The sequence below is a fragment of the Aythya ferina genome (genome assembly GCF_964211825.1).
Source record: "Aythya ferina genome assembly, chromosome: 6".
Taxonomy (NCBI): Eukaryota; Metazoa; Chordata; class Aves; order Anseriformes; family Anatidae; genus Aythya; species Aythya ferina.
Window position 1 is genome coordinate 6,664,742 of NC_140303.1, and position 26,886 is coordinate 6,691,627.

General features: G+C 39.4%; 1 protein-coding gene across 1 annotated transcript in view; it reads left to right on the forward strand.

Moving 5' to 3' along the window:
• Window positions 1–26,886, forward strand: part of COL5A2 (collagen type V alpha 2 chain) — an 81,310-nt gene that overhangs the window by 10,473 nt on the left and 43,951 nt on the right. The window contains exons 2-6 of the mRNA XM_084522918.1: window positions 17,758–17,994; window positions 19,618–19,631; window positions 21,712–21,744; window positions 22,460–22,492; window positions 23,159–23,212. Coding sequence (XP_084379044.1) covers window positions 17,758–17,994; window positions 19,618–19,631; window positions 21,712–21,744; window positions 22,460–22,492; window positions 23,159–23,212 — 371 coding nt within the window. The remainder of the gene's footprint in view (window positions 1–17,757; window positions 17,995–19,617; window positions 19,632–21,711; window positions 21,745–22,459; window positions 22,493–23,158; window positions 23,213–26,886) is intronic.

Genomic DNA, 26,886 nt, shown 5'->3' on the forward strand with positions numbered 1-26,886 from the left:
TTGGACATTTGGCTCTCATCTGTGCTTCTTGATGATGTCAGTGGGGTCTGATGCCCTGTCCGTTTCCTTTGTGTTAGGAGTCTTGAAACCACAATATTCGTTTAGTATTTGCACAAATATATAATTTAAATTTATCACCTGTTTCATTCACTGTTCACTGACTACCATGACACAATCTTTATTCTCTTGTGCCTCAGTGAAAGCATCAAAATATAACAAAGATTTCTGTTACTTGGATTTTGTAACCTGTTACAGTATGTCAGTATTCATTCATCCTAGAAATCTTGTCCTAGTGTTTGTTTGTGAAGGCTGACTGCAATCTGGTTATTACCAGATTGCCCAGGGGTGTGGAGTTGAAGCTATTACAACCCAGAGGGGCTATATCTGTAATGACGGCCAGACTTGTTTGTTAGGCTTTCTTTGCTTTCATGCACGCAGATCAGCGAGGTTATAAAGAGCTTTCTTTGCCTGTGGGAGAGTCATGGAGCTGCTGCTAACATGGCGTGATAGGGCATGAACATGAGGGTCACTAACACAAGGGATGCACCACCAGTGCCTGCTGTCCTTCTTGAAACTTGCTTCTTCACTCTGGCTGCATGCACCTGAAGCTAGCTTCCAGAGGGGTGAGTGAGGCCTCAGGCACATTTGGACAGGAGCGCCTTGTGGAGGACCCAGAAATTCAGTTCAAAAGAATTGCTTAAGAAATGAGACGCTGCAGTTGGTTCTGGTGTCATCTCCAAAGGATGGTACGGACCAGGGATGGATCATGTAGTCCACCTATGAATTATCTCAAATGTAGGGTAAATGTAGCAGCACTTTTCCTCTAGTTATTTATTTTTTCAAATACTATACAGTTAGGTGTCTAGTGAACACACTATATATAGTATATATATTTCTAGATGCGCACACTATCTGGTAATATCTATCCATTCTACTTTTCCAAATATTGCCTCAAGTGAATTCTATTAAATTGTAGAGGCAATGCACAAAGATATTTACTGAAGTTCAGTAAGCAAATCACCTATGAAGGAAGTATAGAAGATTAAATTATTTTGGAGAGAAATAATTTAATATTTTGACAATCTAACTCATAAACTTAGATTTAATTACATATTTAATATTGCTTCATCAAAAATGAGCATTGCAGGTCTACTAATATAATAGCAAAGAAAAAATTAGGTTAACACCATTAACTGAAATATTATTTGAATTAAGCTTTGAAATGTAATTACGAAATGCTCTACAGTCATTGTGGAGAACATGATTTCTCCTGATGTTTCTAGCAGTGCACACAGTGGACATTCACCAAACCAAAGCTTTTAATCCATGTGGCAGGTTGCATGGTAGAACTGGTAAATGCCAATATCTAAGAATTATGATAGAGTGATTTATTTTAAAATTCATTTGCATTTAAAAAAAAATTTGGTCTGCATGAGATTTTTTGTATTTAGTTTGTTGTGTTTACAACTGACAAATAATAGCTAGTGAGTTATTTTGAGTTATTTCTTTTTTTTAATGATATTTTTTACCTAGTTCTAATGGTCAGTTGCTCAGCAGCTGCAAGAGATTATTGCTTTAGAATTGATGGTATTCTATAATTCCATTTTGTAATCTTACTAGGGTGAAGTAAATGGTCCTTTTATTTATTATTATTCCCTTATAAATGCCATAACTGTATATCACTCGGCAGTTGCCTTTCTGTTTTGTTGGAAAGATGCTATAAAGTACAAAGAACAATGCCCGAGCTATGTGCTTTTGTAAGTTGTTATTTTTGAATTACAGACAGGATCGAGTGTAAACTACCCTGCTCTGCATAATATCAGAAGTGCAGGGGACCCTGAAACAACAAGGCTCTTCTGTTCTTCAAGCATTCATATCCAAAAAATGCCTCAGAATGAGGTTTACGTCTGAACACAACATATTTTTAACTTTGTTTATCAAAATGATGCAGAAAAGATGCAGAACTGTGCTCTGTGGGTCAGTGAATGACCTGAAATGACACTCAGTTTATGTCATTAATTTTATTTAAAAACAAAAGCAAATAATTTGATCTCCTAATACACTAAAAGCACATTTTGCATTCCAAAAACTTCTTGACAGACATTTGTTGAATCACAGTTTTATAAATATGGCTAGATAATAGTAATAAAGTGTATTTTGATGTGACTAAGGAATAGTTTGTGTTTTGGTATAATGCATTTCAGCACTAAGATTTTCTCCTGATGTTGAAGAAAAGCTCATTTTCACCTCCTATATTGCTTCCTTGTGGAAACAAATAAATAACAACAACCAATCCACAACCCAAACCTACAAAATATACTCCATGGTAGTTTTAAGTTGATGGATTTGTAAATAGATGGTATTGCATTAAAGTCAAATCACAGCATTTTCATGTGCTCTGGCAGTTTCTGTCAGCAGTGTGCAGCGGGGTGCCCCTGCTCATGGAAGCAGGCTTCTCTGCACTCGTCCTGCAATGTAGCAACAGGGAAGATCCACCTCGTGCCCCAAAGTAAATACAAATTTGTATTAGGTTCTTGTGGTCACACATCCTTGTACAGAGCTACACAGAGGTTATACCCTGCCAAAATGCCACACAGCTCAGTGCTCAGCCTTGATTACTCAGTCACTCAGAAACAAAGCAACAGTCTTCAAGTTTCTAAAAATTGCCTCTCTGGGGGATTTCCCAGACGCTTAATTGATGTAATTATATATATATATATATATATATATATACACACACACTATATATATATATAAAAAATAAATATATAAATAATATTTATAATATATATATAAAATATATGAAACACTATTTTGTAGCTTGGATGGGTGTAACCTTTGTTGTACTCTGTACATTCCTCTGTTTTAAATATGAGAGTAACTTTGATAGTTCAGAGCATCTGACACAAATTTAGTCTGCCACGGTGGCAGCATTCAGTTTATTATTTATTTTCAGTGCCTTCCACAACAGTTAAAAAAAAAAACAAAAAAACAAAAAAAAAACCCTCTAATAAAAAAAAAATCCAACACTACCACCAAAACGAAAAAAAAAAACCAAGGTAAAAAAAATCCTGTCAAGCAGTGAGCCAATTCCTTGTCAATAAAGAATTTGTGGCCTAAATAAGAGGAAATTGGAATACCCCAAAGTTTGTAGCACAAGAAGAACAAAGCTAGTCAATACAAAGTAAATTGAGTACATGTACACAGGAGAACCCAATCCACTTTTACTGAAATTAAGAAAAGTTGTGTTTGTTAAATTAGAGTGGCCCAAACCATGATGGCATTGGATCCAGCACTGAGTAGACATGGAAGCTTTGTTAGTTCTATCTTTAATATAGATCTTAAAAAATCAGTTCACTTTCAACAAATACATTTAGCATACATGCACTCAGTTATCTTAGATAATCATCAGCTCTAGATCAAATTGTGCCTCTGGGTCTCTTTGCACAAATCCCATTTTGTAGTTGGGAGCACAGGATGGACCCTAACTTCTGTATTTAGAACAGTATTCAGGTTAAATGCTTTGGAGAAGGACAGGGCTGAACTAATATTGTCTGAAATGTATCTGAACAGTCTTTGTAAATCTGGGATTAGTTCCAGCAGCAATGGATCTGTGATGATCCTTTAATCAAAGACATCTTCATTTAGGAGCTAACCTTCTCCATCTATCACAAACAGCTGTTTTATCTGTGTTATCTTCAGTTTCTAACCACACTTATCTTTGGTTTACAGCTGTTCATAAAACTGCATATTGCACACACACATATTTGTACCTATATAGCCACTACATGACAGATACAATATGCATTATCCTTCTGCAATGGTGCTGGGGACACCAAGAGCAGCAGGCTGAGATCCCCCTTGCTTGCCAAACTCATTTCTGGTAGAAGTCAGAGAACTGCTGGGAACCCCCCAGTTCCTCTGTCAGTCTGCTCCCACACAAACTACCTTCTCTCTTTTCCAATAGTAGCTCAAGAATGACTTTTTCCCCATTTTTTCCAAGTAACTCCTGGGATTATATCTTGCTAGTTGATGTAGAAATTTCATCTGCCAGCTAGAAAACCACTGGAAACAGGGAGGCTTTTTACAGAATTGCTGGCACAACTTTATCTATAGCATAGCAGTGTAAGCCATCAGTTTCATGTAAAGTGGTTATTTATCTTTTCTTGTCAAACTTATCACTATGAAAAGACATTGCTCTCTCTTTTTTTTTTCAGTGTCTATAACATACAGGAGTGCAGTTACTGACATGCTGAGAATGAACTTTATGAAAGACAGCTGTCCATTTTGATACCATGCAGTTAATATATCAATTTACTCATCCTTCATTACTAGAGGCAGAAAGTTGCTCCTTTTTTTTTGCTCCCCTTGTTCATCAGTGTTGGCGGCTCTTCAGGGATACAGCACACAGGACCACATTTAGATGTGCATCTCGTTCTGCAGCTCTTAAAATTGTGACTCAGCCTGCTCAAACTGGTGTAGGAGGCAGCTGCCCTGAAGGGTCGATGTAAGCAGTGGGTGATGCTGCTGTTCCAGTAGCTTCAGTGCAACTGAAGGTCAACCCATTCTTGCTCAAAAGTGCAACCTAAAAATCTTGTGAGTGGGCTAGCAGCATGAAATAAATTTGTCACGTTAAGAGCATCCTAGTACAGTTCGCATCGTTACAGAAAGTCTGAAATCTCACATCCCTTTTTGCAAAGAGCCGGGCAGCAAAGCAAGGAGATAAGCATTGGTGTGTTAGTATTTCACTTTTAGATCACTGATTATTTAAGGCAAAATTGAAGTTACACTAAGTTAGAAAGCTGGTTGGAAGGTCTACCCAATACAAACACTGGTGTGCATTTTTAATTTCTAAAGTAATAACTCATTTCCTGCAGTGCATTTTGTTTTGAAAAAATCATTCATTTTAGCAACCCGTTAATCAATTTGATTCCGGGTATGACCCTTCTAATCTGGTAGAGTTCACATTTTAAAAATGCAATGATAGCATACTTGGCTTTACCTGCACAAAAGATTGTTGGAAGTTGGATTGTAGCTGCATGAGGCTACAAGAGCACAAACCAATGGTGGAGAAGGAGTTGGTGAGGAAGGACATTGGCAATATTGCATTTCTTCACTACTGTGAATAATTTTAGCAATGGGACACTGTGTTCTGGAAATTATCACAGACCTCTAGTGTACTTTGTGGATAGATGCCAGCTACTTCTAATCCTCTGGGAACTTTCTTAGAACAGAATGATAGATATCTATATAAAAAACAGATGCTGACTTAGGCACTAAAAGTTAAAATCTTTAGCTGGTGTAAATGGTAGAAGATCCAGTTTACTGATAGCTACTGATTTTTAATAGCTGTAACTTGTCGTACCAGCTGAGAATGCAATGCCTTATTTCCAGCATTTTTCTTCAACTATAAGAAATACGAGTGTCTTTGGGGATGCTTTGATGACTGTGATATTCTGAAGGAGGTAAAAGATTGGAGTTTGTTCTAAAGCTGTGCTAAGTCTGAAGTATAATGTTCCTAATTAATTAACGTCATTTCAGGCATTTCAGTTGGCTGGTAGAACAAAAAAAAATGTTTATTTACGTACAGATGTTAGTCTTATTTTGCACAGCATTGGGAGTAGTGACTCAAGCAACCTTACCTCTTAAGAGACTTCAACATATAAATGTCTTACAGGCATAAGCTTCCAAGATAATGGTCTCAATTATGTCCTCTCGCTCATAATGAGCATCAGACTTTCCTCATGTTACCAAAAGCATGTTCCCATGTATTTCTCATGTATTTTGTACCTCACTGAACTGGATTCCTATTTCTAAATCGATGGTAAGGGATGTTAAATGCTTGTCTATTCCTAAATCAATGAGCTGTGATTTTTTTTTTTTAATTTTATTATTTTTTTTTTTTCCCAAGAGGATGAGGCATTTTGGTTTACTTCTTGCCTATGGAGTTACTGATTCTTCCTAAATTTTATTGGACATTTCTCAAATGGGGAGTTGTAATGTTAAGGGATCCCTTAGCATTCCAGGAGATGTAAGGTGCTGAAGGAAAGAAAAGATGTGTTGTTTTCTTAGGGAAAGGAAACAGAGGTTCAGAGGAGAAATTTAGTTTTTGGAAGAAGAAGGGAAGAGCTTTGTGGTTCAGAAAATGAAAGATGAAAGATGGTGAAGGGCCTAGAGGGGAAGACGTATGAGGAGCGGCTGAGGGCACTGGGCCTGTTCAGCCTGGAGGAGGGCTGAGGGGAGACCTCATCACGGCCTACAACTTCCTCGTGAGGGGCAGTGGAGGGGCAGGCACCAATCTATTCTCTTTAGTCACCAGTGACAGGACCTACGGGAATGGTGTCAAGTTGCAGCAGAGGAGGTTCAGGCTGGACATCAGGAACAGGTTCTTCACTGAGAGGGTTGTTGTGCCCTGGAACAGGCTCCCCAGGGAAGCAGTCACTGCACCAAGCCTGTCACAGTTTAAGAAGCGTTTGGGCTGTGCACTTAGTCATATGGTCTGAATTTTTGGGTAGACCTGTGTGGTGCCAGGAGTTGGACTCGATGATCCTTATGGGTCCCTTCCAACTCGGGATATTCTATGATTCTATGAATTATTCCATTCCATTCTTTAAGAAAAGTCCTAATCTGTAAGGTTAGTTGAAGTAATCGGGCTGCACTTATTAGTTGGTTGTATTGCGGTCTTACATGCTTTGTGAAAGATGTGATAGATGACACAATTAATTCACCACTAATAGTCGCTTCTAGCCATCTACTATATTAGAGGGAAAACATAAACTGAAAGGTGTTTAGAAGGAGCTGAAGCAATATGATGCATGAGAAATTTCAGTGCCTCTGAATGCAACACAGCCATGAGAAGCTTCTCACAGCATGAGAAGCATTAAGCCCTCGGACATTACTGTGTGTCTTTTCATTCCAGAGGTTTGATCCCCAAAATCTTATCATTTCATAGCACTGAAGGCCAAGTAATAGTAAGGAAAATAGCAGTTCAGGTTTCAGGTGTGTTTTTTTTTTTTTGTTTGTTCTGTTTTTCCATTTGGGTATGCAGTACAATCATGTGGCTTGGGAGACAGCTAAACTAGGTCTCAGACTTTCACTGCTGAACCAAGGTGAAGGCAGTACACATTCTAGCTTCCAGCTGGTCATTTCCACTTCAAAGACAAAACCAGGACTGGTCACAGAAGAGCCCAGTTGTGGGCCAGGGTTCCCTGTGTAGTTCCTGCAGAGTTCTGGATGCAGTGGAAGACCGAACACTTACACCAACGATAGGGCATAGGCACTCAAATTATAGTGTGTCCACTATACCACCCACACAGAGCTATCTATCTCAAGTCTATGTGAAACATGAACTTGCAGTCAAATGTCTTAAGTTCTCTCAACACTACACGGATTTTCATTCTTTTATAAAAGGGAAAATAAACCAGGTTTGCAAGATTTATGCATTATGGGCACCTGCTTGCAGCTTCCACCTCTGCTGGGAGAGTTAACTGCTGCAGAAAGACCAGAAAGACATTGGTATTTATAGAGCTTGGCTGTGGAAAAAAAAAAAAAAAAAAAAAAAAAAAAAAAGTTGCTTGGATGCAGCCTTCCTGGGCTTTTAAAGGCTTCTATTAAAGAAACAATGGAAGGATAAAATTAAAAAGATATGAAAAATGATAAAGTAGTTTTTGAAAGGAAGAACTAAGGGAAATAGAAAGTAAATGAAGTTCAAAGCATACAGTTGCTGGAGGTGATGACGGCTGGTTTGTTTTAAACTACAGATCCCTACTTGAATTTTAATTCATTCAAACCCTTTTTACCATGGACAATTTGCCTGACAAAAGTTCATAATGCTTCATCCTGAAGCATGGAAGGATATCCAATGAATAAAAGCGGGAGAGCCTGCAGGAAAGCCTTTCATTTCCTCTGTCCCAGAAATCCTAATCCTACAGGAGAGCAAAGTAAAGGCTGGTATGTATCTTTTTTTTAAGAACATTTATTAATGTTATACATCTAAATGACAGGGTGGACAGGATTTTTTCTTTGCTGACTTTTGTTTTTAACATTCAATGACATTTTTTATTCTTGTTAATTTTTAAAAAATTAAAATTATGGAGTAGGGATATTCTTTCCCTGACCTAGCTTTATTCTTCTTCTGGTAGGAATTACATTAAATTAAATTGGTCTGCAAATGTAAAACTCTACTTGAAGACATCCTGGCAGTTGCAGTATGCAGACACCAGTCTGATAGAGAGGAAGCTGCTTGGAAATATCCATGGCTTTCCTAGCTGGAAATTCAGGATGAACTGAGGTAACCTTGAGGGGTCTGATGACTCAGTAATAAGGTAGAATCAGGTCAGGTCAATGAAAATGCTTTTCCTCAATTTGACTTGGGTGTCTGTTTTTACAAGGCTTTCTTGATATAAAGGTCTCTGTAGCAAAGCCAATGTTTTCTTGACTGAAATATGTTATTTCAAGCATTCTGAAAATAAAAAGAAGGTTTTCAAGTGGATGTATCTAGTAAAATTACATTCTTTGGTATTTCAGTAATTCAGTGCTTTCCAACAACCAAAAAAAAATGTAGAAAAATTCCTGACTGATGCAAATTGTCCTGCTCTGACATTCAGTCTCAAGGATTTTGATTATTCATAGCTATCCTTTATTGAAATGGACTGGATTCTGCTCACTTGTTGCTTATCGACACTTATTTTTAGACACTGAGAGAAGGAAATTTCTTATTGTTCCTGTAAGTAACAAATAAGTTTAATTTCTGCAGGAGTTAAATTTCTTCTTGGACACGAGATGTACATAAACCACCATTTTTCTCTCTCACATATGTGACCGACTTTTGATTGCATTTGATACTAAGCTGCTCCTTTATAACCTTCATCCTTGATGCTGTGCAGAAAGCAGCTAGAATGCCCTGAGGGCTGCTAAAGCCTATTCCATATCATCTTGAAGCCAGAAGTTGCTGACTGAGCTGTCTGAAGTGTGGCGAAGGTAATGGTAGCAGAAAAGAAACAGAGGTTTTGTTGCTGGAATCTTTGCAGACTTTCTTGCTTACTATTCTTTTTTTATTTTCAGAGGCCCAAGGTTTCAGCAAATGAATAGCTATGCTGTACAAACTGCATGTTATGAGTATAGCTTTCCAGTAGTACCTTCCTACTCCACCCAAGCACTGGGTGGTTTTCTCTTCAATCTGAAATACTGAGCCTGTTGGAATGTAAGGATTTTTAATTATGGAACTGACTTTTCTTACTAATTACAAATCTTTATTTTTAGTTAAAAAAGAGGGTGATATTAGCCAGCAGAGGATGCATTTAGGGGATTGCGTGAATACACTTTGCAAACCGCAATGTAAAAGAGCTTTGTGGAAAAGGCAATGTAATGATAGGTTTCTATTGAACTTTGATGTGTATGGCTTCAAAGAATGAGGATGTTTGGGCAGTAGCAAGTGTGTTTCTCTTAGATGTAATAAGACAACATCCATACCCTTTTTGTCTGACTTCAAAGGACATAAATCCTACAAAATAAGGAAGGCAAACCAGCTCTTTTACAGTGCAAAGTAGTTATTTTGTCAGTCAAACTTTGAGCATTATTGCATATATGAAACTAGAACAGTGGAACTTGCCCGAGTTTGGTAGGTGGGTACACAGACGAGCTCAGCTTGCAGGTAGGGGCTAGCTGCTTCATGAATTTTCCTGTTGCTGTCAAGTTGGTTAAATCTGATTGCCTTCTACGATGAGATAATTGGCTCGGCGAGCAAAGGGAAGGCAGTGGATATTGTTTACCTTGCGTTTAGCAAGGCTTTTGATGCAGTCTCCCATGGCATCTGTATCCACATTGAGAAAGTATGGACTGAAGGGCTCCAAGGTGAATGAAAGCAACAATGTTAATGAAAAGCTGGCTGAGTTCAAAGAGTAATGGCAGGCAGCTCAAAGACCAGCTGGTGGCTAGTTAATAGTGGCATTCCTCCAACAGTGGTCAGTGCTGGGGCCAAGACGATTAATTTGTTTCAGCGTGCACCCTTAAATACTTTGTTGGTGGGCAAATTGGGAAGACTGGCTGATATGCTGGATGGCAGGGCTGCTGGTTAGAGGGATCTAGACAGAAATGGGGTGATGGAAACTTCACTATGTTTAACAAAGGCAAGTGCATCTGGAAGAGGATGAACTGGGGATTGACTTGCTGGGGAGCAGCTTTGAAGAAAATGACCTAGGGTTCTCTGGGTCAAATGACATAGAGCTCTTTCAGATGTTCATTTTGGGCCTTTCAGGTCAAGAATAAGACCAGAGTGTGTAAATGGGTGGGCCACCAAGAAATGAAGGAGCTGATGCACGTGTTGTAGGTTGAGTGATCTGGATCTGCTCATCTTGAGCAAAGAGGTTGTCCTGTGTTTGCCATCAGAACTGAGCGTGGGATTTAGTCCGCTAAGGCTGGCGCTGTGGTGTGTGGTGTTCACACAGACCAGCTCTGCTCTCAGTGTCACAGCAGATGGCAGCTTACTGCCCAGCCCCACCTCAGGTAGTTAAGTATACGCGTATAGAAGGGGTTACTTACAGTGCTCAGGTGTCAGAATGTATTTTCTCACCATCTGACACGAGATGAAAACACACAGCAGTGCGAGGCACCTGTACAATGTCGCAGCAAGCAGCTCCCTTTGTGCTTTCAGAAATGGTTCTCCAGGAGCTGACGCAGCGCAATCTCACCCCATCACCTGGGCAGTCGGTTTCTGGCCAGGTGACGACCAGGAGGCCTGCTTGTGATGCACTTACAGATTTATCACAGGAATCCAAATGTCCTGTGAGTGTGGAAACTGCATCTTGCTGATACAAGTTTCTTCACAGCCAAAACACATCTTTATTTATTTATTTATTTATTTATTTATTTATTTATTTATTTTTTTACTGGTGCATAGCAGTGTAAGATTGGACTTTGGAAAGACCCAAATGAAGCACTCATAGATTCCAAAACAGTGTGCCAGAGTAGACAGTCAGAGAACATTACATTTTCATTTTAAAGTGTTACTATTTTAGACATTAGGCACAGTTCCTTACATCCTGATAAGATCTGCAGCAGCAGGTTGGCCAGAATTCCCTCTGTCAGAGCGTGATTGCTTCAAAAACAAAGCCAAAGCATTCAGCCTCACAGTTTTAACTCTGTTTTAATTTTAAAGACAATGCCTATATTGCAGGACTTGTGAAAATTCAGCAGTGCTGAGCCCTGGCCCTACTGTGCTTCCACAGACTGGAACCATGCTTGTGGCAGCACGGGCTCCAGCAGAAACCAGGCTCCCCGTTACAGACTTGAGCTTTTAACTATTTCCTCCAAGTGCCGAAATCTGCTACGGTGTTTTCTCAGGCATGCCCCGAACGCCTCCCCGTAACTATCTGTGTGCAGCCTCAGACATTTGGAAGTAATTCCATTTCCCACTGTATGCTTGAGGCTTGCTTGTTGTCATCAGGGGCTATTTGTATGAGCACTGCTGCAGGCCAGGCTCTTCAGCTCCCTCTTCAACCTTTTCTCCTACCAAGGAATTTGAGCAGCCATTCTACTTCTGAACCAAAGTAACAACAGAGAAAAATAAAGACATTTTTATACACCTGTCCTTATTTACAGGATGACTCGAGTGAGTTAGTAAAACCAAATGCTTTTCTGCTATGCACAGACCCAAGGCTGTAAGGTTACCCACAGAAAAAGACCAACGTGACCAATTTTTACAGTGCACTGCCCTGTTCATAGGATAAGATGGGGTCTTTAGAAAGGCTGCCTTGTTTATTAATTGGCTCAGGAATGATGAAGTCAATATGCAGATACAACAGCATCAGATACTCTTAATGAATTGAGCAGTGTAAGAAACAGTGGATAACGCTGTGGGAGCATCAAGAGAAATCCTGTTTACCAGAAGGGCTCCCAGCATATTCTGCCTTCATATCCAGCACGTGTTGGACCTTGTAATTAAAATATTGTTCTTGATTGTCGTGTTTTGGAAATTAACTATTTCCATTAAAAAAAAAAAAAAAAAGAGCGAAACTATTGCTCTTACTGGTTGAGCCATAACTATATGAACCTGTGAGTGAGGGGAAATCTGGACCAACAAACCAAATGTGGGGTAGTATTGCTCCCATCTGGTTAAGGAAATGTGAGGAATCAGTTATATTAGAATATCAAGTTAAAATTCACTCAGAGGAGTCTAGCAATATCCTAAGAATGGTTCTTGCTTTTCAGCTTTCCCCACTCATCCAAATCTCGAATCACAGTGCTGAGATGGAAAACAGAATTATTTATTTTATCAAAATTTTCTGTAAGAGACAAAACCAATAGCCAGATCACACTCAAAGAGGCCTTTACCTGGGAGTTTCTCTCTTCTCCTGACTCAACATATATTGGTTTATCATTGATTTTTGCTTCCAGACTGCTCTTCAGAGCTTTGAGTTTAGGTTTTCTTGGTTGACAAACCTTGGGGGGTGAAATCCCTCTCCGTGGTGCCAGCCAGAACAGCTGGCCAGCTGCACAGTGCATGTCTTCAGTAAGGCTCTGGTTAACTGCTGTAGCAATTTCAGCAGTTCATTAAGTCCCTGCTTGGGAGCTGACTTACATCTTGATACTTGGCAGTATTTATTCGTACTTAATGTTATGGTAGTGGACTCTGCAAGAAAAACAGTTGAGTCTCTGTAATTTTCCATTCCTAAAATACACATTTTAAAATTACCTGTGTTATTTAGGAATACACCCTGGGTCTTTTATTATTATTCTCAAACATGGCACAAGGGCTTCAGCTCCGTCTCTAGATGATTAACTAAGCAATCACCTTGAAATCTCATGATGAACTGAGACCACTGGACTTCTTTAATCTGTAGGATGCTTCTCAAATATTTATTTCATATGAACTTTGCAAGTAATCCGGTAAGGTGTTTAAGCAGGAACCAGATGTGCCTGGGGACACAGATGTCACAGTACACCTCATGGGACCTCAGGGTCCTATAATGAATAAATCCTCAGTGCTAGACTCCTGAGGGGTCTGTATGTCTCATTCCTAATTTACTGGCTTGACTGTGCAGGGGAATTTAACTGCCTTTCAAGACACGGAGAGGACATTCATCTGTAACACTTAGTGGATTAACAGTGTGTGAAAGACCTTGGTACTGGTGAGCTTTTCTAAGAGATTGCTGTTATTTGCATGTAAGTGCATCCTTGTGCTGTTGCTATTACTTCTAGGTCATTGAGAAGCATGACACATCTTGAATGGAGACATCTGAACACAAATTTGATTTGATAATGCCAGTCAAACATAAAGAGAATACTGAATTATTTTATTATTATAATTGCTAAGGGATTCCAGGTTCCTCCTCATACATGTAGCTACAAATTACTTCCTCTGCAAGCTGTCCGTGCTAATCACTATTAAGAAGAATCCTTTCTATGGAACAAATGCAAAAGTTATCAAAAGATAAAATCTCTACAGGCAGTGTGATTCCTATGGGAGTAAATAGGAGTTCTTTTTTTCCCATTGATTTAATGAGAACTGGATCAAGCTCTGTGTTAATATTGTAGCAGGCTGGCAATCAAGCATTGTTAACACCAAGCTACTCTTGTCCATCTCTTGGCACTCCGTCCACATGCACAATGGTACATCTGCAAAATGGCTGTTTGCACGTACTGTCCTTCACTTTGATTTTCTTCTGCACCTCTGCTTTTTGAGTCAGCAGGATTAGATTGTAATGCATAACTTGAAATTCAGCTTTTCATATACTAGAGTTTTCTTGCAGGGTTATGTTTTGTATGTTTTAACTTAAACACTAAGTATTTTACTGCAATCTTGTATTTCCATATACTTTCCACAGTCTAGAATCAGGCTACAAAGATGAGAAGCTACCTGCAGAAGCTCTTTTCTCTCCAGTCTTTCTCATTCTGTAATATTTCCTTTTCTGTTCTAGACTTTTTATGTTAAACAATGTAAAAAAGTAGTGGACTTTGCGTAGAATATGCATCAAGAAGTCCCTCTTGGCAGAAAGAAAGCATAACACTGGCAGCCGGAGCTTTAAGGACCAGCCGTCATCTCTTCTGGCTCTGTTAGGCTGTGTTCTCTGCCTCTGGAGGTCCACCAGCATTTACACTCCTTTAATTATGGCATTGCTTGAGCGAGTAAAAGTGAAATGAAATGGAGCTGCTTTGCTGTTGAATCCTTCTCTTTTCCCTATCTATAAAAACAACAAGACCCATTTTCTCCCACTTTACTCTCTGATTTCCATTTCTCTCCCCTGTGTCAGCCCTTGGAAGAGCAGCCTGCTGGCCAAGCTCTGCTCACCAGGCAACGTGTGCCATAAAAGCAAGCAAGTGGTGGATCTCCGGGTGCACTTGCACCATGGTGCACATCTGCTAGTGCAAGATTTCAGTGGTTTCGTACGCTCTCTCTTAAAACATTCGTCGTGTCCTTGGCTCGTTGAGGAGGGGAATTAACATGGATATTTGCTTGCAAAGAAACCAAGCTCAGCAAAAATGCCCAAAGCAGGGTGTGGCTTGCACGCCTTTGCTGGACGCCTTTGGGCTTTGCTCGTGTGACTGATGGGCTTTGACAGCCATCTAGTGGCTGGGAGGTTTTTATTTATTTATTTATTTATTTATTTATTTATTTTCCTCAGTAATTTGTACAACTTCAGTGTTGTCAGAGCTGGGCCTGGGTATGTCAGTGCATGACGTGATTTCTACTTGCAAAGAGTTGATACTTGGTCTCTGAACATGATGATTTGATATATCAGCTGCGGCTGACTTTGGACTTCTGGTTGAACAGTTCTTTCATGCCAAAATGATATTCCAACAGATTAATGTATAACAGAAAAAAAATCACATTATAGTCATGGTGCATTTCATTGAAAACTTCTTTCTGAAAGGTCCTTTTGTACAAGCACACAAATGAATGTCTTTAAATATTTCCTAGGGTATTTTTTGTACCTTGCCTTTTGTGTTTGCAGGCTGCTCTGAGACTCATTTTCCCTGACTCAAACGGATTGGTGACCCTGTGAATTCTGTCCTCAGGTTCAATAGCGGTAATAGTTGTACTTGTTGGTGAGAAAGGAGTTGGTTAATTGACTACCAGATCATTTTGCTACATTAACAATTTCCAAAGCTGCTTCTGGAGTCATTCAGCATCTTGTGTTACAACTGCAGAGGTAGAAAGAACATGCGAAACAAATACTTAGTGACTCGGTCTCTATAATTAAAAAACTCGTTGATTTCCAAGGCAGGGAAGAAAAAGAGTAGTACAATTTCTTTTGCTGCTTTTCTGCTGGTCTGGGTATGGATGGATAACGTGCCTACACCTCTGACAGTGAAACATTAAAAGGTGCTTGTGGGATGAGTTGGAGGTGTAGGAGCTGCTCTCTGCAGGTTACTCTTAGTGTAGCACAGTCACAGCCTAAAGGAAAACTAGAGACAGCAAATGTGGTAAAAAAGATTTGAAATAAAAAAAACGTTTGCTTTTCTTTTAAAGTTATCAGTGTATCTGCAATCTGAGAGGAAGCCAGACTTCTTAAAATATTTCCAGAAGTGAGTATGTGCTGGTTTGCCCCCTCCCTTTGCCTGCCTGTCCCTTCCCCAGCCGCCGAGCAGGGCTCCGGCAGAAGCCAGTCACCACCTGGCGCAGTTCTGATTTGCCAAAGCAGTTGCTGTGTGGTTTATTTGAAGCCGTGACAGAAGGCTGACTTTGGGCTCAGTAACTCAGAAATTTCATTTATGCAAACTGCAGCTCTGGAACAGCACAGCGAGTTCTACTGGTGCTACGTTAAGGAAGACACAGACCATATGCCAGACATCTGGGGGAAAAAGGCTAAATATGTCAGACAGCACGTTATGTCATGCACACAAGGGAGAAGTGAGAAGAGTGCTTTTCAAAATGGTTCTGCAGTTTGGAAAGTGATTCTCACAGTATCCTAAATGGGCTGTGCACCACACTTGGTCGATGTCTTTACTTCACACTGAAAACATTTCCTCCCAAGCTTCTGTGGCACCCCTTTGAGTCGTTTTGTCAGTGTATGTGATGAACCAGTTGAAGAGGAGATGACCTGGTATACATTTGGATTTCAGTTTCTGTTGGGAAGCTGCAGAAGCTGATGATGGCAGGCAACAGTTAATGACACATCTGCTCCGTTTCTCTGAGCTTTGACATTGATGGAGTAACGGGACTTGAGTTAAGGCACAAAGCTGAAATCCTAAATCTGTTCCTGTTTATTGCTTTGTGATTTTCTGTTTACATCTGGTTCAAGTTAGGGCAGAAATGCATAGAACAGTGAAGCTGACCTTGTGCTTGGTGCTGTTAATTGTTATGCTAATAACAGCTTTTCTTAAAAAATGCTGATTGTGATCTTTGACTACTGGGATGCACCCAGAATATGTATGTAGAGCTACCTCTGTTCCTAGTCTTACTTTGGTTCAAAATTAGAGCTGTTTGGGAAACTTCAGCCCGTGGTTTTAACCAGATTGTTCCAGTTCCAAAGACATTTTTGATAGAAGGGTTTCTGTGGTCAGCTGGAGTTGCCACCCAGGATAAGATGAATCCTTGCCACGGTATCCCAAGGTCAGAAGAGTTGTTTGGAGCACAGGAGGCTGCGTGTGGGAGCTCTGCTGCCTATGGCTCTGAGGAGGGAATCTTGGCACTGGGGTTTTTGGGTTGCAGGTTTGGGACCCATTGCCTGGGGACTGTCTGAGGACAGTTCGTTCCTACTGCGGGAGCTTGTGTTGTGTGGAGCTTTAGAGGATGAAGTATTCATTGGGCCAAAGTGAAAAAGTCTCTTTTCTGTTGATAGGGCATTTTTAAAAATGTTGGACAGCCAAAGAATTTTTTTTTTAAGTGTATTTTATTTTAAAATTGTATTTTATTTTTAGGAGGAGGTTGTTACTTCATTATTAAAAAAAAAAACAAAAAACAAAACAAAACAAAAAAAAAAACACAAACAAAAAAAACAACAACTCTCCCTTCAGCCCCCCAAAAACCAAAACCAACCCAAACAACAACTACAGATATTTGGACTGTTTGCTTACACAATAGGAAGAAAACAAAGGCATAGACTTAACTACAGATAGAACAATACCTAAAGGGACAGTCATGTTCCCCCTCAAACAGGGAAATTTTTGAAAAAGTTAAGTTCTCTCAGAACATTAACAAAAAAAAAAAAAAAAAAAAAAAACAAACAATAAAAGAGAGAGAGAGAGAATTCAACCTAGGGAAGTCGTTCTGTCTTGGTGACAGTAGACTGGAAAACTACATTGAATGGATTTCTAAATGGAATTAATGGAATTCAAGAAAAATAAATAAAGGTGACAATACTAAGGCAAGAAAGAAAGACAATTTGCTATAAAGCACATGGATTAGGGTAAAAAAGATGCATAACTTTAGTAAAATAGGATGAGCTCCATACAAACGTGAGAAATACATACACAGATAGGACATTCATATAGTCAGTAGATGCTGCACTGATGTAAATGGCCACGTAGACAATCTATTATATACAGATACTCCTAAGGCAATACGCTTTTGAGACCTTGTGGTGGAGTTGTGCTTCTCCACAACGACTCCATTTTACTTCTCCTTGTCTGAGGAATAAGGTGGTAAAATAAGAAAGACGTTTAAGATGACTGGTATTTAAAAGCCATTAACTTCAGCTGTGCTGGTAGACTGTTTTCTCCATGTATGTGGTGCTGCTTTTCATCTCCAGACCTGCTCTTTCCTCATCCTAATACTCCTTTGATTTCACAGTTGGAAAATGTTTTATATATCCTCAGCCTTTTTTCCAGGAGAAGACGGTGAAGAAATCGCCTGCACTCAGAATGGCCAGATGTACCTGAACCGGGATATTTGGAAGCCATCGCCTTGCCAGATTTGCGTCTGTGACAACGGAGCTATTCTTTGCGATGAAATCCAGTGTCAAGATGTGCTGGAGTGTGAGAACCCACAGGTGCCCCCAGGGGAGTGCTGTCCTGTGTGTCCCCATACGACACGAGATTTTGACAACGGCATTGGTAAGATTGCTTTCCAGTTCACTTTTTGTTGAAAGGAGAACCAGTCAGGCTGGCCTTGAGAATGAGATTTGCTCTGCTGTGGTTCCAAATGGGATAGGGAGACCCTGATGAAATCTAGATCTGTTCCCCGTTTCAAGTCTGAATACGCAGGAAGGTTGGTGGTGAGGTTAAAGTTCTCTAAAATCAGCCCAAAGGAGTAGGAACCTCACGATACTGAAGTTTCTAATCGCATTTCCATAGTGAAAGTTTAAATCTGAAGAGAGTAAATACTTGGCAGCTGTTTTCTGTCTTGGTTTGCACCTGAGCTGGCTCTGGAAACAGTTTTCTTCTGACTATGAATGTGATTAAGCCCAAAGGCTTTACAGCTCCGAGGTTGAGCTGAATTCCATCTTGATATTTCAAGGAGATTGCTTTCTGGGTTCTTTTTGTGGTTCATCTGGAACTGAAAGATGAATATGCTAAGACATAATAAAATAGGGCATTCTTTGATAGAAAGCTCAATTCCAGGCCTCTCCAATAGCTGAATCAATGTAAATCTTATACATAAGTGGTGAAATGTAAGCACTATAAAGCGTTTCCCCAAGGTGAAACACAAACACACAGTTCTCTCGTGAGACATCAGAAAAAGAAAGTAGTATAAAGTATTCTTAACTTCCTGCTTGCACACTTTCTGTGATATACCTTCAAGATAATGTCTTTTCCAGTCCATTTTTAATTCTGGGAGAGACTTGGATGAAGTAAATCCCTCCAAATATTGTCCTAAGAGAAAATCTCTTAACGTGTAATTAATATTCATTAATACAGTGCATTGCATTATCTGAACTATTCTTTATACGACAATTAAAGCATTTATTTATTTTTTCAGGAGGTATAATGACTGTTGATTAACTTAGTATAGAACGAAATAGTAACGAAGAGTGCATGGTAGGGACTTGTGTAATTGAGCAATGGAGCAAGATGTGGCAAGCATTAATAAACAGATGGGGTGCCTCCTGCTGTGTTTTGGGAGGCATTAGGCCAAAGCCAACAGATACACCCATAAGATATAAGAGCAGTATGGAAACATTCCAGAATTCCTTACTGTTAGTCAAGGTATTAATAAAATATTCCTCTGAAGGATGTTTGTGGATAGGAGTGTGGCTACGTGGCTCTGAATTCAGGCATGTGTGATATTGTAAAATTTTAACAAAAAAAAAAGTCAAAGACCCTCCAGTCAGCTCTGTCTTTTGAAAAACACTGTGTTGTATGTTGTGGATCCGTCAGCATTGCTTGTGTGCAGATCTGTAATAAAACTTTGTTTGACTTGACTGCCAACCATTCAGCCAGTGCTAAAAGCTTCTGAGAGTTCCCCACAGGACGTTCTGCATTCCTGAAGTGCTGCTTCTTACCTTTGCAATGCTGGAAAAGGCTGAGGGTCAGGGACATCACTGAGACCTTTCTGGTTCCTCACACCTGAAGGAGGGAGGATGTGTATCTCTGGGACCTTCTCCAGGTCTCTGTGCATCCAGGATCTGGATAGTTCTAGTTGTAACACCTTCACTCAACTGTTACCATGTCTGTCTTTTGGAGTAAAAACATTAATTGTTTCTCTCTCTCTTTTTTTTTTTTTATCCCTTTTAATAGGTAGAGGAAGAAAGGTAAGACTTCCTTTATTTGTTTACTTATTTTTAAACAGATTACAACTGTTAAAAAGTCTCTCGCGTCACCTTGGAGCACTTTCCAGTAAATAAATATAAACTCTTGTAAAAGCAATTAATTCTTTTTCTCTTGTTCTTCCTCAAGATGGGAAGAAGCAAATCTTCATGGAAAAAATCCTGGGATGCAGGCAAAAAATCCTAGTCTTAATATAGAGAATCCCCTGACTGAAAATCCCTGCTGTCTGCATCAAAGGAATTCCAGTTTAAGTAGTTTGGTTGTTTCATATCAGGCAGTGCCACAAAATGATGGAAGGGAACCACCATTTTATTAGAAGTCAAAGTCCTAAAACTTTCATCTTGGCTTTGCTGAAACTTTTTGCTGCCTGGTGTGCACTAGGTAGCACAGCCACTCTTTAAACATTCCTGCTGTATTTGCTGACACTTTGTGCAGGAGGTATGTATTATATTCAGGTGCAAGGCATTACTGCATCTTGTCTAGACATCCTGGGGTTGGCTTTAAACTACACATAATTCAGGCAACAGCCACAAGATAGCTGTTGCACTACTGTATATAGGGCAGAGCAGCCCCTGAGGTATCGTGCAAGGCTGGTACATCAGCTTTGCAGCCCATCTTGCTTATCGCTGCACCAAATGTAATTGCAGGAACCTATATGACAATTTCTACTGGTAGGCAAACATACCCCAGATCTGTTCTGCCTTACTGGTATCCCAGAACACTGATGTGATGAGCTCCATCACAAAGTTATAGCTCCAAGATCAAGTTTTTCAAGATGTTTTACACCGCTCTTTGAGCTAAATCATGTTTTTAAGAATAACTTTGTTTTTCTTACATTTGCTGATGCATTTAATTTTATATACTTGGCCATGAATAAATTGGGCTTTGTCTAAATCACTAGAGGGTTGCCCAAATATCTTAAAAATACTCAGCCATAGTTAAAGGTATGAAACTACTGTTAAAAATGGTAATTTTTTTTGACACCCTTTGTGCTTTCACTGTGGAATTAGTTCAGGGTGCCCCAGGCAGCTTGCATTGCATCACGACTATGTTTGAGGCACCGCTAAGTAAAACATTGGCAGCTGATACCTGAGGGCTCATGCAGGTCCCCTCCGACAGACAGCTCTGTAGGTGCTGGGTATGGCTGAGTGTAGGATGGAGACGCGTGGTCCTGGCACTGCCAAAGGACTGCAACGGTGTGTTTCTGCACAGAGACACGCTTCCACGGGCATCACAGCTTACGGTGTGCAATTAAATGTGGAGAAGATCTATTCTTATAGGAGAAATTAAAATGCATTCTGATAAATGAGTTTCTGAGATGGTAAGCAGCCTCAAGAAGTAATTGAAATTAATTTTAGGTTATCAAGTATATACTCTCCTTAAAACTGAGCATCTCTCTATGGAGAGGTAGTTTGTGGAAATAAATGGACTGTGACCAGCTCACTACTTGCTAAATGAGGCAGGAAATTTTGTGTGTTTACAAAGCCCTCATTTTCTCTTAATAAAATGGTTACCACCAGTAGGTCTAAATCGAGTTATTTTATTTAATGTGTAATCATTGTGAACACATTCAGCACAGAGAAAAGTCAATTGCTAAATGCAATCCCCTTCATTCTGAGGCCGTGCAACATTGCTTTGTATTCTGTCCCTACACTGCAGGTGGACATGCAGGTTTTGTATGTCCATGTTATGAATTCTAATTTAATGTCTTGAAGAAATGGCATCTGAATGCATTTCAGCTGAATCAAATCATCCCATAACAGAGCGGCAGCATGTTTTCTACTACTTAAAAAAAATGATGGTAATTTCTTACTGTGTATCTTTTTTTCATCCAGCATATTGTGCAGTTAGAGAAACTCAGTTAATTTATAGCCTTCATTTAATCAGTGTCTGTACTCATTAAAATAGTGTGGCTTAACTATTGCAGGGACTTTAATTTAGTCACAGTTGTATCCTTAGAAAAATCTCTGCATTTGTCTCAGTCACAGGAATTACATTGGTGAAACCTACTGTTAATTTCACTTGTTTTCTGCCATCTGATGATTTTGCATCTTTTTCCTACAGGGGCAAAAAGGAGAACCTGGAATAGTGCCACCTGTGAGTCCATTTTTTCTTCATTTATCTACACCCCCCAGAAGTGTACATTTCAGTGCTTAAGACAGAATCGCAGCTATTAAAGAAATGCAATACAAATGTACAAGCTGGTAGTGAAAGGTGTGGAATGAATTACCCTGTGTCACATATGTGACATTGGAAATGCCTGTCATTTGCATTTTGGGAAAAGAATCTTAGAGTTAAAAGTGTCATAATCTTTATAGTTAAATTCTGTGGAGGTATGGTTGTATATTAGTGTTTGGAAAGAGTAGAAACATTAAGGAAAATGATATAAATTCTCCCTTTCTACATTTATTGTTGTACATTTCTGGAATTATAGAATCATTTACGTTGGAAAAGACCCATAATATTGTCAACTTCAACCATCATCTAACACTCAAAAACTTGCTAAAGTCCACTGCTAAACCAGGACCCTAAGTGCCATACCCACATATGTTTTAAACACCTCCAGGCATGGCAACTCCACCAACTCCCTGAGCAGCCTGTTACAATGCCTAACCATTCCTGCTTTAAAGTGTGGAAACAAAAGGCTAGGTAAATAATTGAGACTAAATCATTGTCATTCACTTATTTATCTCCTTTTTTTTTTTTTGTTCTTTTTCTTTTTCCTTTTTTTCTCCTTTGTATAGAATAACAATGATACTTTGTTATAGGCATAACATTGTGTGGTAACTTTAATTTCTATTGCCTTCTTTAGGTTTCAGGAATACGAGGCCGCCCAGGACCTGCAGTGAGTATTTTCTGAACTTCTCTTTCTCTGATAATAGCATTCTCCACTTTCTGCCACTTCTGTTTTGTGTTGTGAGAATGATGTGAAGGAAGAATTTTCCATGCGTGTGATAGGGGGCATTGTCTGCCGGACTGCTGAATTTGAGGAGGTTTCACAATTCTGGGATTTTGTACTAGTGTCAGGTCAGCCAATGCCCTAAGCAAACGGATGTGTGCTTTTAGAACATGCATGTCTGAGGACCTTTGAGCAAGGTTGTCGCTGGGGAATGCTTTTCTAACAGGAGTAGGAGGAGATGCAGTATGCTCTCCAGCTGCGACTAAGCAGAGAGCAGTTCTGGACTAGCAGGAAGGGTGTCTCAGACCTGTGCAACTCACTATTTATAGACTTCAGCACTCAGAAAACCTGTGCTAAATTAAGCTGTAGAGCATGTGAGATATGAAACCATTTTGTAGATCTCTAAATCCTGGTTCTATTCCATTCAGGCAACGTGCATTTGAGAAGAGATAGCTGAATATTCAGTGGTCATAGCTGTTTCCTTTATGATCATGTGGAGAAAAAAAATACCAAAAATTAAGTTTCAAATAAGCATGTTGTTTCATATCTTCAAAGCTTTATAAGTCATTAGCTACTTTAAGAGGCGTTCAATATTTCCAAACTTTCTTTTAGGGACCTCCAGGTTCACAAGGACCACGAGGAGAACGAGGACCTAAGGGAAGACCTGTAAGTTATTAAATATTTTTAAAATTAAGCTCTGGAGTAACCTTAAGAGGTTAGATGGCTTTGAACTTTCTCCATGTCTTTGAGAGTTACCAGAGCTTTCCTCATATCTTCCAAGAATTAACTAACAAACAGAAAAAATGTTTATATCTCACCATCTCTGGATGTTCTGAAATAACTGATAGAAGCTTAGCAGTATTTCCACTAAAAGCCATAGTTTTTCAACAGTTACTTGAAGCAGCGTCTGAGAGTACATTTTTTTTTCCAGTATTTAAAAGACAAAAGCAACAACAACAACAACAACAAAAAAAAACAAATCTAGAACATCATCTTCCTCTGTTTTAAGAACTTGCTGATTTTTTTTTTGCTGGTTTCTGTTGTGTATCAGCAGCTGTGTGGACTTTGTGGATCAGAGTATTTCAGAAAAGACAAAGCTCAGGAAGTTAGCAGGAGTTAATATGTGACTACATATGTTGGTATGCTGGTGAATAATATAATCAAGATTGCTCAGTGGAAATACAGACTTCATAAGGGAATTTCAGCGTCTGCATGTGGAGAACCACAGAAAGGCCAAAAGGGAGTGCTGAAAATACCAAAGACGACACGTTCCTGTTGAAAAAGCTAGGGCAAAATGCAGAAGCTGTTTTTAGCAGGTTTTAAAGAATAGTATCATTGTAATTTCTATGTAGATATTTTCCTATCCCTCAGGAGAGAGCAAGCCAATACTTAGTGTATTTTGCTTGAATAACAGAGCTGCGTTTTAGGCATAGGTCTAAAATCAACTCTTTTTTGCTGTTCCTCCAGTGGATGTCTGTTGTCCATAGATGGTAAAGATAGTGCTTCTAAAGGCAAGGAATAAGTGTGTAGCCTCTGATTTGGATGCCAAGACACTGCTCCTCTCTGGATCACCTTAAGACCTTTGATGAATAGCTATCAAGATACATAAAAGAATTCTTGGAATAATTGTGAAACCTTATCATTTGCAGAGGAACCTCGACTGTGTTTGCAGAGATATCTGAAGCATCTTCCCAGAGTGCAAGTTTATCAATGAGACACTAAATTTCTGGTCCTGTGCCATGAGTTCCTTGTATGTCTTTACAGAGTGGTGGCTAGAAACACTTAAAATATCAAAAGGCTGTGAACAGTTTTGAGTTGCTTTGACATGGATTATTAATAGTGCTTTAAAGGGATATCAAGGCATTAGGAACCAGTCAGCTTCTTTGAAAACATAATGTCAAAGGTTTTGGTGAGACCTTGTGTGTCTAAAAAAGCAAAGAGTAGTACTTTAGACAGGGAGTGCCTGCTAGTGCAGGATTCATGAATTCAGGACTATTAGCATGTAATATTCTTCAAATTCTTTGTTAGCATAACACTGAGAGAGAAACACCAAGGCTAGAGTGTGTTTGCATTTACAAAACACATCCGGGGAGGGGGAGTTTTAGAGTCACAGAATCACAGAATCTCCTAGGTTGGAAGAGACCTCAAGGTCATCGAGTCCAACCTCCAACCTAACGCTAACAGCCCTCCACTAAACCATATCCCTAAGCTCTACATCTAAACGTCTTTTGAAGACTTCCAGGGATGGTGACTCCACCACTTCCCTGGGCAGCCTGTTCCAGTGCCTCACAACCCTTTCAGTGAAGAAGTTCTTCCTAACATCTAACCTAAAACTCCCCTGGCTCAACTTAAACCCATTCCCCCTCGTCCTGTCACCAGGCACGTGGGAGAACAGGCCAACCCCCACCTCGCTACAGCCTCCCTTGAGGTACCTAAAAAGAGCGATAAGGTCACCCCTGAGCCTCCTCTTCTCCAGGCTGAACAAGCCCAGCTCCCTCAGCCGCTCCTCGTAGGCCTTGTTCTCCAGGCCCCTCACCAGCTTCGTCGCCCTTCTCTGCACCCGCTCAAGCACCTCCATGTCCTTCTTGTAGCGAGGGGCCCAAAACTGAACACAGTACTCGAGGTGCGGCCTCACCAGAGCTGAGTACAGGGGGACGATCACCTCCCTAGCCCTGCTGGTCACGCTGTTCCTAATACAAGCCAGGATGCCATTACAACTAATCCTTTGAAGACAGAAAATAATCTTGAGCATGCGCAGAACCATCAGTGCATTTTGTTTCAGCATGCTTTTATACTAGATTGTAATTGAAGTAGCAGTAAAATAGATAGTAGTTTCAAAGTGCTCTACTGTGAATTGCATTTCCTTTTATTCCATTACAGGCAAAATCTGTACTAATGTCTCCTGACCAGCAGCAGCAATGGGCCAGAATTATTAAACTGTCATTATCCTGAATACATGTTTAAAGGATGCCATCTTGTGGCTTGTGCTAGGTTTTTAATATATTAAACCTCACTACTGTAAGCTGGTGGAAGAAAATGAAAGGTTTTTAATATGCATATAAATTCATATATATTATTAATTATAATCATTATTTTATTAAAATATAATACAATTTTCTTACATACCATCAGTTAGTTACCAGCTATAAATACAAACAAGCATTTCAGGGACTTTTGGGGTTTTGAGATAGGGGTGGTTGCAGTGTTGCTCTTGAAGCAGGATTGGTAACTAAAAAAGTAGTTCCTTTTCTAAGACAGAACTAAAAAGAATATCACTTTTCTAAATCAGATCTTGTTAATGCATCTCAGTTTGGGTACTGAAAAATCACTAGTTATTTTATAGAAGTCTGATGAATTCTTTTAGGCAAATCTGTTTTTTCTCTAATGCGTAGCTGTGTTTTCCTTTTGTGCTGAGAATAAAGGAAAGAAAACTTAAGGTTTTCCTCCTTCAGACATTGTACACTTTTAAGTTTGGCAGGGTATACTTATTTTTGATAGAAATACTAGATAATAAAGTTTTCTGAAAGAACCTTCTGTTCCCATCCAACGTGCAACGATCTACACATGAGTTTCAGAATAGCATCTATTTACAACTTATGTTCTGCAAGTGTATGTGTATGTGTATTTGATATGAAAAAAATGTCCTCTGATTACCAAGCATGTAGAAATTCAGGTCATAAAGATATATTGAGAAATAATAGGGAAAAATTAGCTTGTTTTCTGAGAGTTTCCAGGAACCCTATTGTCAGTGCTATGCCAATGTAGCTCTTTCCCAAAGAACGCTTTTTCTTTAAAGTGCACACTGTGCTAGTTCAAACCATACTAGTTCAGACCCTAAGTTCCACTGAAATTTGTTACAGACTGCATGGAAATATATGCCTCATCTCATGGAAATACAAGCAATCTGTCTGATTGTGTTTGTAAAGATGAGTCATTGAGCCAGGCTTCCAAAGTTTTCTGTGTAAGGATTCTTAAGGTAGAAGAGCTTGTTATACATTTTTTTTTTTTTTTTTCCCTCACTCTTTTCCAGCATTTTTCTTCCAACTGAAGGAAGCAAGTGTGACAATTAATTTGAAATCCATACTTATGATTGAAGTATATACGTATTGGCCATACTGCTATTGATTTTGTTCCATTAATGTCTTATTAGCTGCTTCTGTATTTAATTTTTGTTCTGACAAAACTGCATTCATAAGATGAATGCAATTTAGGAATCAAAAGTGAACAATAAAAATGGGAGCAATGGGATAGCCTCCTAACCTATTCTGCAAACACTAATTAGAGATAACATCAACACCAAGGGAGTTACTCTGCATTTTTGGCAGTGTAAGTGTTGGGAA